Source organism: Zootoca vivipara, chromosome 6 (genome assembly GCF_963506605.1).
Source record: "Zootoca vivipara chromosome 6, rZooViv1.1, whole genome shotgun sequence".
NCBI lineage: Eukaryota > Metazoa > Chordata > Lepidosauria > Squamata > Lacertidae > Zootoca > Zootoca vivipara.
This window is the reverse complement of record NC_083281.1, coordinates 88,988,492-89,003,987: the sequence shown is the minus strand read 5'-3', so window position 1 is coordinate 89,003,987 and position 15,496 is coordinate 88,988,492. Positions and strand designations below refer to the sequence as shown.

General features: G+C 52.5%; 1 protein-coding gene across 2 annotated transcripts; it reads left to right on the top strand.

The window, feature by feature from the left end:
• The first annotated feature begins 612 nt into the window (after nucleotides 1-612).
• On the top strand, nucleotides 613-14,250 carry CPLANE2 (ciliogenesis and planar polarity effector complex subunit 2). Of its 2 annotated transcripts, XM_035119477.2 has the most exons (7): nucleotides 613-650; nucleotides 1,539-1,683; nucleotides 2,594-2,719; nucleotides 2,933-3,085; nucleotides 4,234-4,358; nucleotides 11,012-11,148; nucleotides 12,265-14,250. In XM_035119477.2, exons 3-7 carry the CDS (start codon nucleotides 2,614-2,616, stop codon nucleotides 12,530-12,532), a joined length of 789 nt encoding a protein of 262 aa, XP_034975368.2. In that variant the 5' UTR covers nucleotides 613-650; nucleotides 1,539-1,683; nucleotides 2,594-2,613; the 3' UTR covers nucleotides 12,533-14,250. The 2 variants fall into 2 exon arrangements, with proteins under 2 accessions (XP_034975368.2, XP_034975370.2); XM_035119479.2 differs by lacking the exon at nucleotides 1,539-1,683 and having other exon boundaries at nucleotides 619-650.
• Nucleotides 14,251-15,496: the final 1,246 nt, after the last annotated feature.

Here is a 15,496-nt window from a genome sequence, read left to right as displayed (position 1 = left end):
AAGATAAAAGTGTTCGTGGTGGAAAACGAGCACAAAATTTTGGCATCCTTTTGGAGGGGACCGAAGATTTCGTTAATTGCCAACCCCCCCCCCCTATTTACAGGGTATTTTTACCCGCGATTTCCCAAGAAAAGGTCAACAACTTTGATTTCCTTAAAAAGATGCTCAACAACTTTGGCTGCCGCCCCAACACACACACAAAATCCTGGTCGAAACAAAAAATAAAAAAATTCCTTCCAGTAGCACCTTAGAGACCAACTAAGTTTGTCATAGGTATGAGCTTTCGTGTGCATGCACACTTCAGATACCAAATCCTGGCTACGCCCATGGCTGTGTGCCACCTTAAATGCTAAACAATTTAAAAACAAAAGCAACCCGCTATCTACACAAGCAAGCCCTCAGCGAGCAAGAGCAGCGGCTCGTTTCTTGCCCAGCCACAAATACGCGCAAATCTTTCATTGATTCCTGCGGCCGGACCACTTTCTCGCCCTTGAATGAGATTGGCATTCAAACGCGTATCTCGAAAGAATGCGCCTCTCTTCCCCTTTCGTAGCTCTTTGGTGAACGGCTGGAGGGCGGGGGCGGGGCTGAAACCTTCGTTTACGTGGTGAGTGACGCCAGACGCAAGCGGGGTGGAAATGTCTGCCCAGGTACGGCGGGGAGGAAGCGGCGCACCTTCTTAAAGGGGCAGCTCGCGAAGGGACGAGGTTTTCTTTCGTGGGCTGAGCAGGCGGCCTCGCGAGGGTGGGGAGGATCGATGGGTCGGAAAACACATACACACGCCGGGGGGCCCTGCGGAGGTCGGGGCAGCTGGGTACCCTTGCCCCGGGCCTGGCAGGGCTAAGGCGACCAAGGGGCCAAGCCAGGGTCCAGGGATCGGGTGGTTTTTTGCATGCGGGGTTTGGGTCTTGGGAAGCTTGTGCTGCGGGGCTGGGAACTGCCGCCTCCCATTAGAGGGCTCCTTTCTGCCTAACCAGGATTGATGTTGAGGGGTGGGGTGAGATGGGGCAGGAAGCCCACCTGCCACCATCCTCTGTCTCGCAGATTCGGAATGAAATGTCTCAATCAGAGTAGTTCTAAATTACTTTATTTTGATCCCAAGTTCTAGTTACAGGTAGGTAGCCGTGTTGGTCTGAGTTGAAGCAAAAATAAAAAAATTCCTTCAGTAGCACCTTAAAGACCAACTAAGTTTTTATTTTGGTATGAGCTTTCGTGTGCATGCACAAAATCTGAGGAAGTGTGTATGCACCTGAAAGCTCATACCAAAATAAAACCTTAGTTGGTCTTTAAGGTGCTACTGAAGGATTTTTTTATTTTTGATCCCAAGTGCTCAGAAAAATCCGTCCAAGTCTTCAGTCGTTTGAAAACTAGGAAGTTAAATAGAATAATAACACCAGGGAGTACCGGTACCTTCCATGAGGTTTACGAGTATAGTTTTGCAAAATTGCAAAATCTTAAACTAAAGCAAGTTTTCTTGGATTGGCTGGAAACCTTTTCAGTACTGTACTTCCTTCTCAAACTCATCCTTTTTCTTCCAGTGCAGTTTTTCTGTGCACATTCAGCAAGCTTAGCCCATTGAGACACTCCCCTATCATCCTTGACCAGGTCTTTACTCTCCACAAGTACTGAAGGACCGCTCTACTGCATGACTGAGCAAGAGAAATGAGCAGAGCCTTTTTTGTGGTACGGTAAAATATTTTCGCCTCTTTTACTAGGTCTGCTACGTTCAGCTCCTTCAACTGCTCTTTGTGAGCATTTCAGTTTTAAATATTTTAATTATTTCTACTTTTAGTTAAGTATTTTTATTTATTTACTTGATTGTGGGGGGGGGGGCAGCTGACCCCCTGGCTACACCCATACCTCTCGCCCTGCCCCTTTTTCCATGGAGGGCAAGGCTACCAATGGGTCTCTGTCTCTCTCTCTCCTCTGTCAGACGCCTCATGCCTGGAATCACAGGGACAGGCAAAGTGCTATGACACCTGTGTCCATCTGGGCCAGGTGGGCCACTGGCCTGATCCAGCTGCAGGCTGTCCTTATGCATCCCTACTTCCACTCTGTGTAGGGGTGCTTCCTCAGCCAGCGCCAGCTCAAGGTATTCTTCTGCCTGAAGCACTTGAAAGGCAGGATTCCCACCCAGTTCCCTGTACAGGATCCGGCTCAGCTGGATGTTGAGTATCAGGCAATAGGACAAGGTGGCATCAGCAGCTTAGGAGACTCCTGGCAGATGCCTCGCTCTCTGTCTGATGATAGGGCCAGCCCAATTCTTCTTGGCTGCAGGCGATTCCTTTCTGAGGCTTCCTCCAGGAAGGAATAATGGAGAAGGGATGTTTCTGAGCATGTGCAGAGTACATTTTCATCTCCACCAGCCTCTATGTTACTGGAGAATGTAGGGGTGGGTGGGCGGTTAGGGTGGAAACCACTAGGCTTGAGTTTTCAACACCCTTCTTCTGAATTCCCCCCCCCCCCGACATGTTCTGGGATCACACTGCACACACACACTGCTTTTCTGCTTGCCATTTCCTGGGGCTTCGTGCCGTGTGCAGTCTCTTCCCTATATTCTCGTAGTCACCATTTGCTCTGTCTTGCTTTGCAGAAACATCAAGGAAGGTGAGTATGATTGTCCCCCCAGGATCTGTCGTCGTCACAGATTGGCACAAGACTCAAGAGGGCAAGGAATACTTCGCCACTCTCTTGCGCCAGAACAAGCGCAGGCTCTTTGGTGAGTAGGGGGGGTGACAAGAGCCTTTTGGGACGCAGACAGGAGTGCAGACTTTCCTGGCAAGGAGAAGGTGCTCTGCACGTACTCACAGGCACTGTCAGTTTACTACAATCACTCTGACATGTTTCCACATTTTGTGAGCTGGGAGTGTGTGCTTTTGGGGTTGCTTGAGGCTGCAGCGGCCAACTCACAGGGCTTGCTGTTCTTTTCCAGGGCTGACTGAAAGGCCAGTGCTGCCCCCACAAGTGGGTGCCGATATTGCAAGCTACAAGGTCTTCGTGTCAGGGAAGAGCGGCGTGGGCAAGACTGCCCTGGTGGCCATGCTGGCTGGTCTGGAGGTGCCGTTGGTCCACCATGAGACAATAGGTGATGCTGACAAGGGAAGGAGGCAGTCACGGTTTTCTCCCTCTCCAAGGAAATCTTTCTCCTTTTGCAAAAACTGAGCTCATTGCCTCCATCTTAAACATGTGTCAGAGACCAGGCTGAGGAGTACTGCTCTGATGAGGAATTTGGGAGCTTCCCCCTCCCCCTGCTCATGACCAGGATCCTGAAGCTGCCCAGGAGCAGTGGAGCAGTATAGATTTGGAACAGTGATTTGCAGAGGGGCATAGTTCTGAAGATGGAAGTTGGGAAGAACTGGGGGGGGGGGTGAAAGGTATTCAGCATATCAGTCCAAGGTCACATAGAGCAGATAAAGGGAACACCTTTATTCTGAGACATGGGTGGCACTGTGGTGTAAACCACTGAGCCCAGGGCTTGCTGATCAGAAAGCAGTTCGAATCCCTGTGACAGGGTGAGCTCCCGTTGTTCGGTCCCAGCTCCTGCCAACCTAGCAGTTCGAAAGCACGTCAACGTGCAAGTAGATAAATAGGTACCACTATAGCGGGAAGGTAAATGGCGTTTCCGTGCGCTGCTCTGGTTTCGCCAGAAGCGGCTTAGTCATGCTTGCTGCATGACCCGGAAAAACTGTCTGCAGACAAATGTCTGCTCCCTCGGCCAGTAAAGCGAGATGAGTGCCACAACCCCAGAGTCGTTCGCAACTGGACTTAACTGTCAGGGGTCCTTTACCTTTTATTCCAAGAACGGATGCTTTGTTCTGTTGCTGTGATCATTAAAGACTTAAATGGCAACGGACTCTTTTCACCTTGTCCTGCTTATCTACGGCCAATGCGGGGAGAGGAAGCCAAGTCCTCAGAGCCTGACATGTCAGAGAAATGCTATTTTAGGCAAAGTGATATGTTAATTTGGGCCACATCACCAGGCTTCTGGATTTCACAGAACTCATCATCAGACACTTTCCCCTAAGCAAATATGTCGTGAAATTCAGAAAGTTGCACACTCCTGCACTCCTTTTATCTCCTTTGTCCACTGGGACCCACAAAGCAACTTCTGCCTGTTGAACTTCATGATTACAAATATAACTCTGGCATCATGAAGCCTATAGGTTTGCTGTTTTTTAAGTCAAAATCCGAGACACCCGTGATTCTGTTCTAGCTGAAGTTGTTGTGTTGCAGGGATCCAGACCACAACTGTGTATTGGCCAGCCAAGCTCAGAGATAGTGGGAAAGCCATCTTCTTCAAGTTCTCCTTCTGGGACTGTGGCGAAGCTGTCCTTAAGAAGTTTGATCATGTCCTGCCGGTGAGTGTGCTTGCAGAAGGAGGTTCAGGCCTCTTCACAGAGCCGAGCTGCATCCTGACGTTCAGAGAAACACCTGCCTAGGGGTTGTGATGCAGATCGGGTGATTGACCTTTATTTGTTGGGACCAGGTCAGGAGCACCTTTGCTAGTGCCAGCCTGCCCACTTCTGCTGCCCAGTTTGTGTGCCCACCTGTGAGAGCCATGAGGTACGGGGGACAAGGGAGGGTTGTTGTTTTTTTAACTGTGGCCCCTTACCTGTGAAATTCCCTTCCAAGAGAGATCAGGCATGTCCCACATCTCTACATGTTGTACAGCAGGCCCTGTTCTCTGCTGCTTTTTCAGAACGGTATGTATTTGTCTGTTTCCTTAATATATTTTTTAAAATAAAATTTTCAATTTTTACAAATTGTAAGTAATATAGCATCTCTGTAAGGGAATAAAAGAAGGCTGTGAAAGGGTAGATGGGAAGTCAACGGCTATGAGAGACTTGTTTTGACTGTATTTTAAAGGAATACGTAAAATTTCAGAACGGTTTTAATTGGGCAGCTAACATTTGCGTTGCTTTTATTTAAAAAAACCAAAAACCTCTTATCGTACTTGTGAGGGACGAGGGATACAGGGAAGTCCCTCCCATCTTAAGTTCCAGCCCATCCCCAAGCGCGGGAGAGAGTAAGGAGAGCTCTGCCTCCAGCGGAGAGTCAGGAAGTGGTGTCCGAGGCTCAGGCAAGGTTGTGGAGCCCAGGCCGCAGGTGGGACAGGAAGTAGGACGCACAGGGGGGAGGCCAATTCCCCCAACTCCCGAATTGCGACGCAAACGTAGGGGGAAGAGGTTGGGTCTGCCAAAGCTGTGGTGCTGGAAGAAAACGCGCCAATCGCCATTCGGGAGTTCAGACACCTCACCTTAAGGATGCATTTTTACTGCTCTGAACACTGTAAATAATCAGCACTTAATAAAAACCTTAAAAGACCATGCTGGAGTCGTTACTCTAGAGTAGCCATACCAGGCCCTCTGACAGCAACTCCCGAATCTTTTTTTTGGCTACTTTGGAGTGCAGCGATGAGCGCTCAAGAGGCTGAGCATTGGAGGCTGGAGGCCGAAGCAGCGAAGCAGGAGCTGCAGAACCTCACAGCGCACGCACAGCAGCAATTGCATGCCGCTCAGGAGGAAGCGCGAGGGGCGCAGGAGGAGCTGAACAAGCTGGTGGACCAGGTGAGGACAAAAGAGGAGACTGAGAAACAGCTAAGGGTGATGGTTTTGGACCTACAGAAGAAGTTGGAAGAGGAGAAAGCCGCTAGAGGTGGGGGGGTGCCCCAGCCGCAGCTAGTCCAAGTGAGAAGGGGACAGAGCCTAGTCACCAAGTTTAGCGGCGACCCTAGGGAGTACCTAGGATTCGAGACAGAAATAAATTATGCGCTGGAATTGCATGCAGCAGAATTCCCAGATGACGCGCACAGAGTCTCCTTTATCATAGAGCATTTGACGGGGGCCGCCCAAGAATGGGTAAGACCGCTCATCGCGCAAAAAAATCCTTGCATGAAGAACGCAAAATTATTTCTAGAAGCTTTAAAAATAATGTACGCTAGTGACAGTGAAATGGAGGCCACTAAAGAGGAGCTTCATAACTTAACACAAGGAAAATCGACAGTTAGGGACTACTGGGCGAGATTCACCATGCTGGTGCACAAACTGGGGTGGGATCTGCAAAGTGAGCCAGTGAAATCAGCCTTCTACATGGGTTTGCACGCAGACGTTAAGGATGAGCTGGCAAGAGGTCCCAAACCGCGAACTATGGATGAGTTAAGCAAAGCGGCGCTAGCGGTGGGGGTGAGACAGGAATCCAGATGGAATGACAAACAAGCGACGCGCGCAGCAAAACCTTGGTTCCCACGCTCCCAGGACAGACCACATCACCAAACCCCACCCCAGGGCCCGCCCCCACACCCGCCCAGGCCAAGCCCAGAGCCGGAACCGATGGAGATCGGAGGAGCGCGCGCGCGGGCTTTTCAAACCCCGGCGGCGCCAAGACGCAAGGAGGGAAGAGGCGGGAATTGCTTTCTCTGCAACTCCCCCAGGCATCGCGTCAGAGACTGCCCTCATCGCAGAGAGTGGCAAGGAAAGGCGGGAACGGTTGTACCTTCCCCAGCTGACGCAGCACCACAGCAGGGAAACGAGACAGCCTGGCTGCAGGAGACAAGGGGGAGCGGCCGGGCACAGTCAGCAGACAACAGCCCCCGCCCGCCCACCCGCACAGAGAGGAGCACAGCCAGCCCACCCCTCCCAGAGCAGGAGTGGTTCTAGAAGTCACGCTCACGCTCCCAAATGGCTATCCCCTGACAGTCCTCGCCTTAATTGACAGTGGTGCCTCAGCCAACTTCTTCTCGAGAAACTTTGCGGAAGAGCACCAGATCCAACTTCTGCAGCTGGATTTTCCCCTGCACGTGGCCACCATTGACGGCAGAGAGCTGCTGGGAGGGGCCATCACGCATCAAACCCCCCCCCCATGAGAATGACGGTGGGAAGGCACTCAGAGACACTGGCTTTCAACGTCACAACCATCTCAGACCCCCCCCATCGTCTTGGGCATGAGCTGGCTGACGCGCCACGACCCCTCCATAAGTTGGCACCAGAGATGCATCACTTTTGGATCGGACTTTTGTCTGGAACATTGCATGCAGCACCAACCAGGGGAGGGGCCTCCGATAGCCACGGTGGCCACCATGCACGTCAAGGGGGGTGAGGCAATACCCAAGCCGTACTGGGACCTGCAGGAGGTCTTCAGCGAAGCGGAGTCCGACCACCTACCCCCACACAGGCCTTTTGACTGCCAGATCAACCTGGTGCCAGGGGCAACTATACCCCCAGCCAAGCTGTACGCCATGTCAGATCAGGAACTGGAGGATCTGCGCGCTTTCATCGACAAGAACCTCAAGCGGGGGTTCATCAGAGAAAGCAAGGCAGCAGGGGGCAGCCCGGTCTTCTGGGTGGACAAGAAAGACACGCAACAGCGCCGTCTGGTGGTGGATTTTAGACGGCTGAATTCGGTGACAGAGCCAATGGCTTTCCCCATGCCCAGAGTGGATGATCTCCTGACAGCGGCACGCAGGGGCAAGATCTTCACCAAGCTCGACCTAAGAGGGGCGTACAACTTGATTAGGATCCGGGAGGGTGATGAATGGAAAACCACGATGTTCACGCCTCTGGGCTCTTTTGAATATCTGGTGATGCCCTTCGGGTTGCAAGGGGGCTCAGCATGCTTCCAGGCCTTCATGCACCACGTCCTGGGGTCCCTCCTCTTCAAGAACTGCTTGGTCTTTCTGGATGACATCCTTATCTACTCCAATGACCCAGTGCAGCATGTGAAGGATGTCAGGGAGGTGTTGCAGCGCCTGAAGGACAACCACCTGTATGTGAAGCTGGAGAAGTGCAAGTTTCACACCAAAGAAGTGGACTTCCTAGGCTACAAGCTGTCAGACAAGGGGCTGGCGATGGACAAGGACAAGGTGCAGGCCATCCTGGACTGGCACAGCCCCAGGACGCGCAAAGATGCCCAACGCCTACTAGGCTTCGCGAACTTCTACAGGAAGTTCATCAAGAACTTCTCTCGCGTCACGGCTCCTATCACCGACTGCCTGAGAGGCAAGCAGAAGTTCCGGTGGACACCAGAGGCGCAAGCAGCGTTCGACAGCCTCAAGAGGGTATTCGCTTCAGACCAGCACCTGTTCCACGTGGTGCAGGATGCGCCCCTACGCCTGGAGACAGATGCTTCGGACAAGGCTCTGGGAGCGATTCTGTTGCAACTGGACGCCAACAGAGAGTGGAGACCCTGTGCCTTCTTCTCCAGGAAGCTGACCCAGCCGGAACGCAACTACACAGTGTTTGACAGGGAACTTCTCGCGATCCACGCTGCGTTCCAGCACTGGCGACACTTCCTGGTGGGCGCCAAGCACCCCATCCAGGTGTGCACAGACCACAAGAACCTGGAGTTCTGGAGAACTGCCAGGGTGCTCAACCAGCGGCAGATACGGTGGGCAGAGTTCTTCTCGAACTTCAACTTCTCCATCCACTACATCCCGGGAGAGCAGAATGTCAGGGCGGATGCCCTCTCCCGCAAGCCAGAGTACATGGAGGAGGAGTTGCCACCGGCACCCAGGCATATTTTCCCCCCATCAGCATGGTCCTGCGGAGCAACAGTGGTGAGCGAGGCAGAACTCACAGCACTGACAGCAGCTGATGAATTTGCCACCCGCATCTTCAGAGAACTGAGAGGGGGGGGGAGCAGGCCAAAGACTTTGAGGAAAGGAGGGGTTTGCTTTTTTACAAGGGAGCCCTGTACCTGCCAACCAAACAGCTGAGAGGTAAGGCCCTCAAGCAGATGCACGACAACCCAACGGCGGGTCATTTTGGAAGGGACAAAACCACTCACCTAGTCATGAGACACTTCTGGTGGACAGGGGTGCGGGAGGATGTTCGGGATTATGTAAGGGGATGTGACACCTGCCAGCGAGCAAAGGTGGTCAGAGCGCCACCAGCTGGTTTGCTGGAGCCCTTAGCCACACCGCACAGGCCGTGGGAAGTAGTGTCCATGGACTTCATCACAGACCTGCCGTCGTCCAGGGGCAAGACCGCAGTGTTGGTGGTGGTGGACCTCATGTCCAAAATGTGCCATTTTATACCGTGTGCCAGGGCGGTCTCGGCAGAAGAGACGGCCAAACTGTTTGTTGACCACGTATTCAGACTGCATGGATTGCCTTTAAGGGTTATTTCGGATCGTGGCCGCCAATTTGTTTCCAGGTTCTGGCGGCGGCTCATGAACCTCCTGCAGGTGGAGGTCAGCTTGTCGACGGCTAGGCACCCGCAAACCAATGGACAGGCGGAGCGGGTCAACGCCATTCTGCAGCAGTACCTGAGATGTTACGTCAGCCAGAGGCAAACGGACTGGGTGGATCGCCTGCCACTGGCAGAATTTGCCTACAACAATGCGGTGCACGTCTCCACAGGGGTGTCGCCCTTTAAGGCCAACTACGGGCGCGACCTCAGATCTTTCCCGGAGAGGGAGGGGGAGGAGGAGGAAGAGGGCCCACAGGCAGAGGATTGGGCAGAGGACCTGGAGACGGTGCACCAGCAGCTCAGAGAACACTTGGAGAGGGCCAAGGAAGCGTACAAGAAGGGGGCAGATCGCCACAGGCGACCGGGAGAGGTCATCAGGGTGGGGGACAAGGTTTGGTTATCCTCGGAAGGTCTTCCCACCAGGGGGCGATGCAAGAAGTTAGCACCCAGGAGGCTGGGCCCCTTCACGGTCACGCAACAGGTCAACCCGGTAGCCTTCAGGCTAGCACTGCCGGAGGACATGAGAGTGCACCCAGTGTTTCATAGATCGCTGCTGTCGCCGTACAGGGAAAGTACCAGGTTCAGGGACAGCGATCAGCCTCCAGAGGGAGGGGGGGAGACGGGAGACGCCCGACAGCTCAATGAGGCAACTGAGATTTTAGACTCAAGGAGAGGGGTGAGAGGACTGGAGTACCTGATAGCATGGGAGGACACTCCGCCGTCCCACAATGAGTGGATACCGGCCACAGAAGTACCTGAGGAATTTTTAGTGGAAGAGTTCCACGCCCTGTTCCCCCACAGGCCCAAGCCCTGGCACATGGAAAGGGAGGGAGAGGGGGAGGGGCAGGAGGAAGGGATAGCAGGCAGCAGCTCTCCATGGAGATGGGAAGCGGAATTTGAGGACACGGAAGAAGAGGTGTGGGTTTCACCGAGGTCAACGACGTCAGAGGCAGGAGAGGACTGGCAGAACATTTTTACTCCCACCAGCTCTGACGCCACTGACTTCTTGGGATTCCCGTCTTCTCAGGGGGAAGGAGAAAGATCGCAGGATTGGGGGGAAATTTTTACACCCACAGGCTCGGATGCCACAGACTTCTTGGGGTTTCACTCGTCCCCAGCAAGCGGAGAGCCACTAGGAAGGGGGGGAGAGGAGCCTGGGAGGGGGATGGATGTGAGGGACGAGGGATACAGGGAAGTCCCTCCCATCTTAAGTTCCAGCCCATCCCCAAGCGCGGGAGAGAGTAAGGAGAGCTCTGCCTCCAGCGGAGAGTCAGGAAGTGGTGTCCGAGGCTCAGGCAAGGTTGTGGAGCCCAGGCCGCAGGTGGGACAGGAAGTAGGACGCACAGGGGGGAGGCCAATTCCCCCAACTCCCGAATTGCGACGCAAACGTAGGGGGAAGAGGTTGGGTCTGCCAAAGCTGTGGTGCTGGAAGAAAACGCGCCAATCGCCATTCGGGAGTTCAGACACCTCACCTTAAGGATGCATTTTTACTGCTCTGAACACTGTAAATAATCAGCACTTAATAAAAACCTTAAAAGACCATGCTGGAGTCGTTACTCTAGAGTAGCCATACCAGGCCCTCTGACAGTACTGTATTGTGATTTTACAGTTTTGCTGATCATTCTTTTAACGTACTGCCTATTTCATTAATTGCTTTAAAATTTTGCTTAACATATTGCTGACTGTATGTTTGCTTAATTTGTCCTTGTTTCCTTGTGGGAAAATGCTTCTGAAAAGCAGGATATATCATTTGTTAAATAAATGATGAAACAAGGGAAGAAAAAGGTGGGCTGATTTCTGCTTCTTCTCTCCCCATACCCCAACAGGCTTGCACAGAGAAAGTGGACGGTCTCCTGCTCCTCTTTTCATTCACAGACCGGGCATCCTTTGATGACCTGCCAAACCAAATTTCCCGGGTGGCTGATGGAGCCAATAATGCCATCAGAATGGTGGTTGGCACCAAGTATCCTTCCAGCTCCTTGGTGTGTGTGCGCACTCTGTCATTAAAACTCATGACTTGTTGCAAGGTGCTTGAAGGGGAAGGCAACTCTGCACATGCTCAGGGGCATTTTACGCTTAGGATCTCTTTCTTTAAGTGAAAAGTTTGCACAGGAGGAAGACACTGCAGACGACCACTTGTTTGTTCTTTATCCTGCCTTTCCAAGATAAAAATCACACTAAAGGAGACTTGCAGGTAAAAATGTAAGGTAAAGGTAAAGGGGCCCCTGACCATCAGGTCCAGTCATGTCCGACTCTGGGGTTGCGGCGCTCATCTCGCTCTATAGGCCGAGGGAGCTGGCGTTTGTCCGCAGACAGCTTCCGGGTCATGTGGCCAGCATGACAAAGCTGCTTCTGGCGAACCAGAGCAGCGCACGGAAACGCCGTTTACCTTCCTTATTTATCTACTTGCACTTTGATGTGCTTTCAAACTGCTAGGTGGGCAGGAGCTGGGACCGAGCAACGGGAGCTCACCCCGTTGCAGGGATTCGAACCACCGACCTTCTGATCAGCAAGCCCTAGACTCTGTGTAACCCACAGCGCCACCTGGGCAGTGCTATTTTTCTAGAAAAAGAGGTACTGGAACTCACCATAACACCTCCCTCGTTCTCTTAGAATTGCAATGGCACCCACCTGAATGGTGCTGGAACTGAGTTTCCCCTGGGAAAAAAGCTCTGGGTGTAGGTTTGAAAAAAACCATCATGTTGAGCCAGCTCAGCAACTTCAGATGAAAAACATTGTCACCAGATGCTCTGTGTAATAAAATATACCAGTTTAAGGAGCCCATATAAAAGCAAGTAAACGCGGGTGGCGGGTGGCGCTGTGGCGCTGTGGGTTAAACCAGGAGCAAGTTCTGGATTGGGCGGTTTTTGCTTCAGAATAAAAGCGGCCAGTTTAACCACACTGTTAAAAAAATGCATGTTCCTCCCCAAAGGGAGCTCATCCTTCAGGCCGGGGTCTTGAGAGAGGAGCTGCTGCGCCTTTGTTGTGGTCTGTGGGGAGAGAGATTTGCCGGGCCCACATTGACCTTGATGGGGAGCTGAGTGTCTGGCGATACACTTCCTTGACCGGCTCCTTCCAGGTTTGACCAGTTCGCCCACACCGACGTCACAGGCCGGGACGTGGCCGCCTTCTGCCATACTTGGGGCTTGCCTGTCTTGCGGGCCAAGAGCGTCAACGCACCACGGTTGGCCGACGGACAGACCCTGGACGGCCGTGCTGGACTCTCGGATGTGGCCCACCTCCTGAACGGGCTGGCAGAGCACCTCTGGCGGCAGGACCAGCTGGTGGCCGGCCTCATTACTGCCTCCGTGACTCCTGGGCCTCTGGAAGAGCAAAATCCCTGGTGAAAGTACCCTGGTGTGGCCCATCTTTTTTTCATAACTTTCCCCCCAAAAGAGCCATTGGGTGGCACTCAAGAGCTTTGAGTAAAAAAGGCTTCTGCCAAGCCTGGGCCTGGAGGACCGCTAGGCTGAAGCCATCGCTGCCATGGCAACCACAGTGGCAGGAACACATTATAGCCATGCTTAGGAGAGAGCAGGTCTGGCTGATGGAGAAGAGAGCCTCCTCAAGGCCGGGTGGCCTTCTGAGAGACTCTTCCCCCCGCCACCCTCCACGAAGCCCACAGCACCCTTATTGTTTGCGCAGATTAATCCGGGGTCTGTTAACACTGAATTTGGGCTCTGGGCTTCGACTTGGTAGGAAGAAGAATGAGGAATACTTCTGCCTTCTCCTTAGCCATGAGCAGGTGGTGTCCCAAAAGGAAATCGGCCTCTCCCTGTGGTGGAGTCGGATCGTGCCCACAGGGAGTGGGCAAAGTGTACCCAGCCTTCTCTGTAGTTTGGTGTTGCTTTCACGCCAAGAAATGGCTTTCATTTATCTGAGAGCTTGTGTGGCATGTGTTTCATTCTGCTAAAGGCTCAGTAGCAGCAGCCCAACCACCGCCCCCCCAGTCAAGTTTGGGCTCCTGCCGAGGTCAAAACAGCAGCACCCCCTGCTTCTTTCCCCATGGATCTCCCCTTGCCCTCCAAATTCTGTGTAATGAAAGACTCCGCAGGTCTGGAGATGCTGTTCGCCTGGAAGGCCCAACTGCTTTGCAGTGAACGCTTCCCAAACGGCAGGCAGCAGATGGCCCAAAGTGTCTTGGGACTTGCCATGCTCGCTATCTGCCAGGCTTACTTGGGGGTAGAATGGGGGCGCAGGCGCTGTCTCCACAGAACTGCGGCTGCTGGCTGCCCTCCCCTCAGCTCAGTGCTCCTGGGATGCAGACAGGCTGGTTCTTTCTCTCCCTTTTTTGATGATATTAGAGGTTTCCTGACACAACCCTGCTGGAAGGCTCTGGGTGGGCAGAAAACAGCAGGCCCTCAGGCAGAAAACAGGAGTGTAGAAAAATGGTTGCATTTTTAAGATCCTTGCCCACCGCTGCCTCCCTGCTGAACCTTAAAAAGGCCCCTTCCTACCAAGGGAGCCAGACTCGGTGGCTACAACCCAGGGCTGGCTTCACCTGTGCCCTCATCCCTCCTGCTGGCATCTCTTTCATGGTCATCGGGGAACTCGGTAGAGCATGGGGTGCTTATTCTCAAGGTGATGATTGTAGCGGGTTGGACTAGATGACCCTTGTGGTCCCTTCCAACTCTGCCCTTCTGTGATGAACGTTAACCCAGTATGCAGTGTTTTAGCATTTGCCTTCACAATCGTCCTCCCAAGATGGGCCAATGGGGGCGGGATTGTAACTGGCTGCTTTTCCCCAAACTCTGTGCTGTGAGAAATCGTGACGTGCAAGGAAAGGCTCTCAGCCAGGGCCTGACTGCTCCCTATGTCCACTTAATCTCTGCCCCCACTGGCGCTGCTTTGCTCTGCGCAGCTTAGAGAGGAGGCTAATGGGCCTGGGAGGTTTTCCTACCTCTCCGGAGAGGCGGAGGCAACTTCTCATATGTCAATACCCCAGGATCAACATCTTTTTATTATTAAAGATTTTCTTGATTTACAGAAATATATGCAATGTCTCGTAACATTTTCACAAATCGGTTTCATTTGCTGAGACATTGGGAAGAAAGAGGGGGATAGAAGTAGGTGGGGGGTCAGGTGACAATGTTTCTATTTTACTTAATATATGTTGGGGGGGGGGGTTGTCAGCGTCGCTTGTGCAGGTTCTCTGTTGTTCCGTTGTGTTCCTTTGGTGGTGGGAGAGGTTGGGGTTGGCCTAAGGTATGGTTATTCATTTGTGGTTGGCTGTAATGGTCTTTGTTTCGTGTGTGAGTGGGGTGGGTGGGTGTCTTGGATCAGTTTAGCCATATTGATTTGTATGCTGTTGGTGGATTTTTGTCATTGTCTTGTTGGGCTGTGTATGTGATAAAGGGGAGCCATAGCAGGGTGACGTCTTCTTCTATTTGTCCCCGTGTCAGTTTCAGCTTATTGGTTAATTTTTCTAGTAGGGTTGTTTCCCATAGTATTTGGTACTATTTGGTTTCGTGAAGCTGAGGCTCCAATACTTTGGCCACCTCATGAGAAGAGAAGAATCCTTGGAAAAGACCCTGATGTTGGGAAAGATGGAGGGCACTAGGAGAAGGGGACAACAGAGGACGAGATGGTTGGACGGTGTTCTCGAAGCTACGAACATGAGTTTGACCAAACTGCGGAAGGCAGTGGAAGACAGGCGTGCCTGGCGTGCTATGGTCCATGACAGGGGTCAGCAAACTTTTTCAGCAGGGGGCCGGTCCACTGTCCCTCAGACCTTGTGGAGGGCGAGATTATATTTGGGGGGGGGGGGGAATGAACGAATTCCTATGCCCCACAAATAACCCAGAGATGCATTTTAAATAAAAGGACACATTCTACTCATGTAAAAACATGCTGATTCCCGGACCGTCCGTAGGCCGGATTTGGAAGGTGATTGGGCTGCATCCGGCCCCCGGGCCTTAGTTTGGGGACCCCTGGTCCATGGGGTCACGAAGAGTCGGATACGACTAAACGACTAAGCAACAACAATTTGGTACCATTGGTCCCTGCTTACTCCTGACAGCTCTTTCCAGTGTCTGGTTATGGTGCTTCTGGTTGCTGAGAGTAAGTGGGTTATGAGTTCTTTGTAGTGTACTTCGGCATTATTGTCTTGGGAAATGTTTAGTAAGGCCAATTCTGGGGTCATTTCTAATGTTTGCTTGGTTATTTTACTTATTTCCCGTGTGGTTGTTGCCCAGAATAGTTGGCTTTTGGGGCACTCCCACCACATGTGGAAATATGTGCCTGTTGAGGTGCACCCATCATCATCTTTTTTTTAAACGAGGCTTTTTGATAATACAATACATTAAAAACCA

Coding starts and splice junctions, on each gene's coding strand:
- CPLANE2 (XM_035119477.2), top strand. CDS start 2,614: ATGATTGTCCCCCCAGGATCTGTCGTCGTCACAGATTGGCACAAGACT. Junction 2,720..2,932: donor GAACAAGCGCAGGCTCTTTG/GTGAGTAGGGGG, acceptor GTTCTTTTCCAG/GGCTGACTGAAAGGCCAGTG. Junction 11,149..12,264: donor AGAATGGTGGTTGGCACCAA/GTATCCTTCCAG, acceptor GGCTCCTTCCAG/GTTTGACCAGTTCGCCCACA.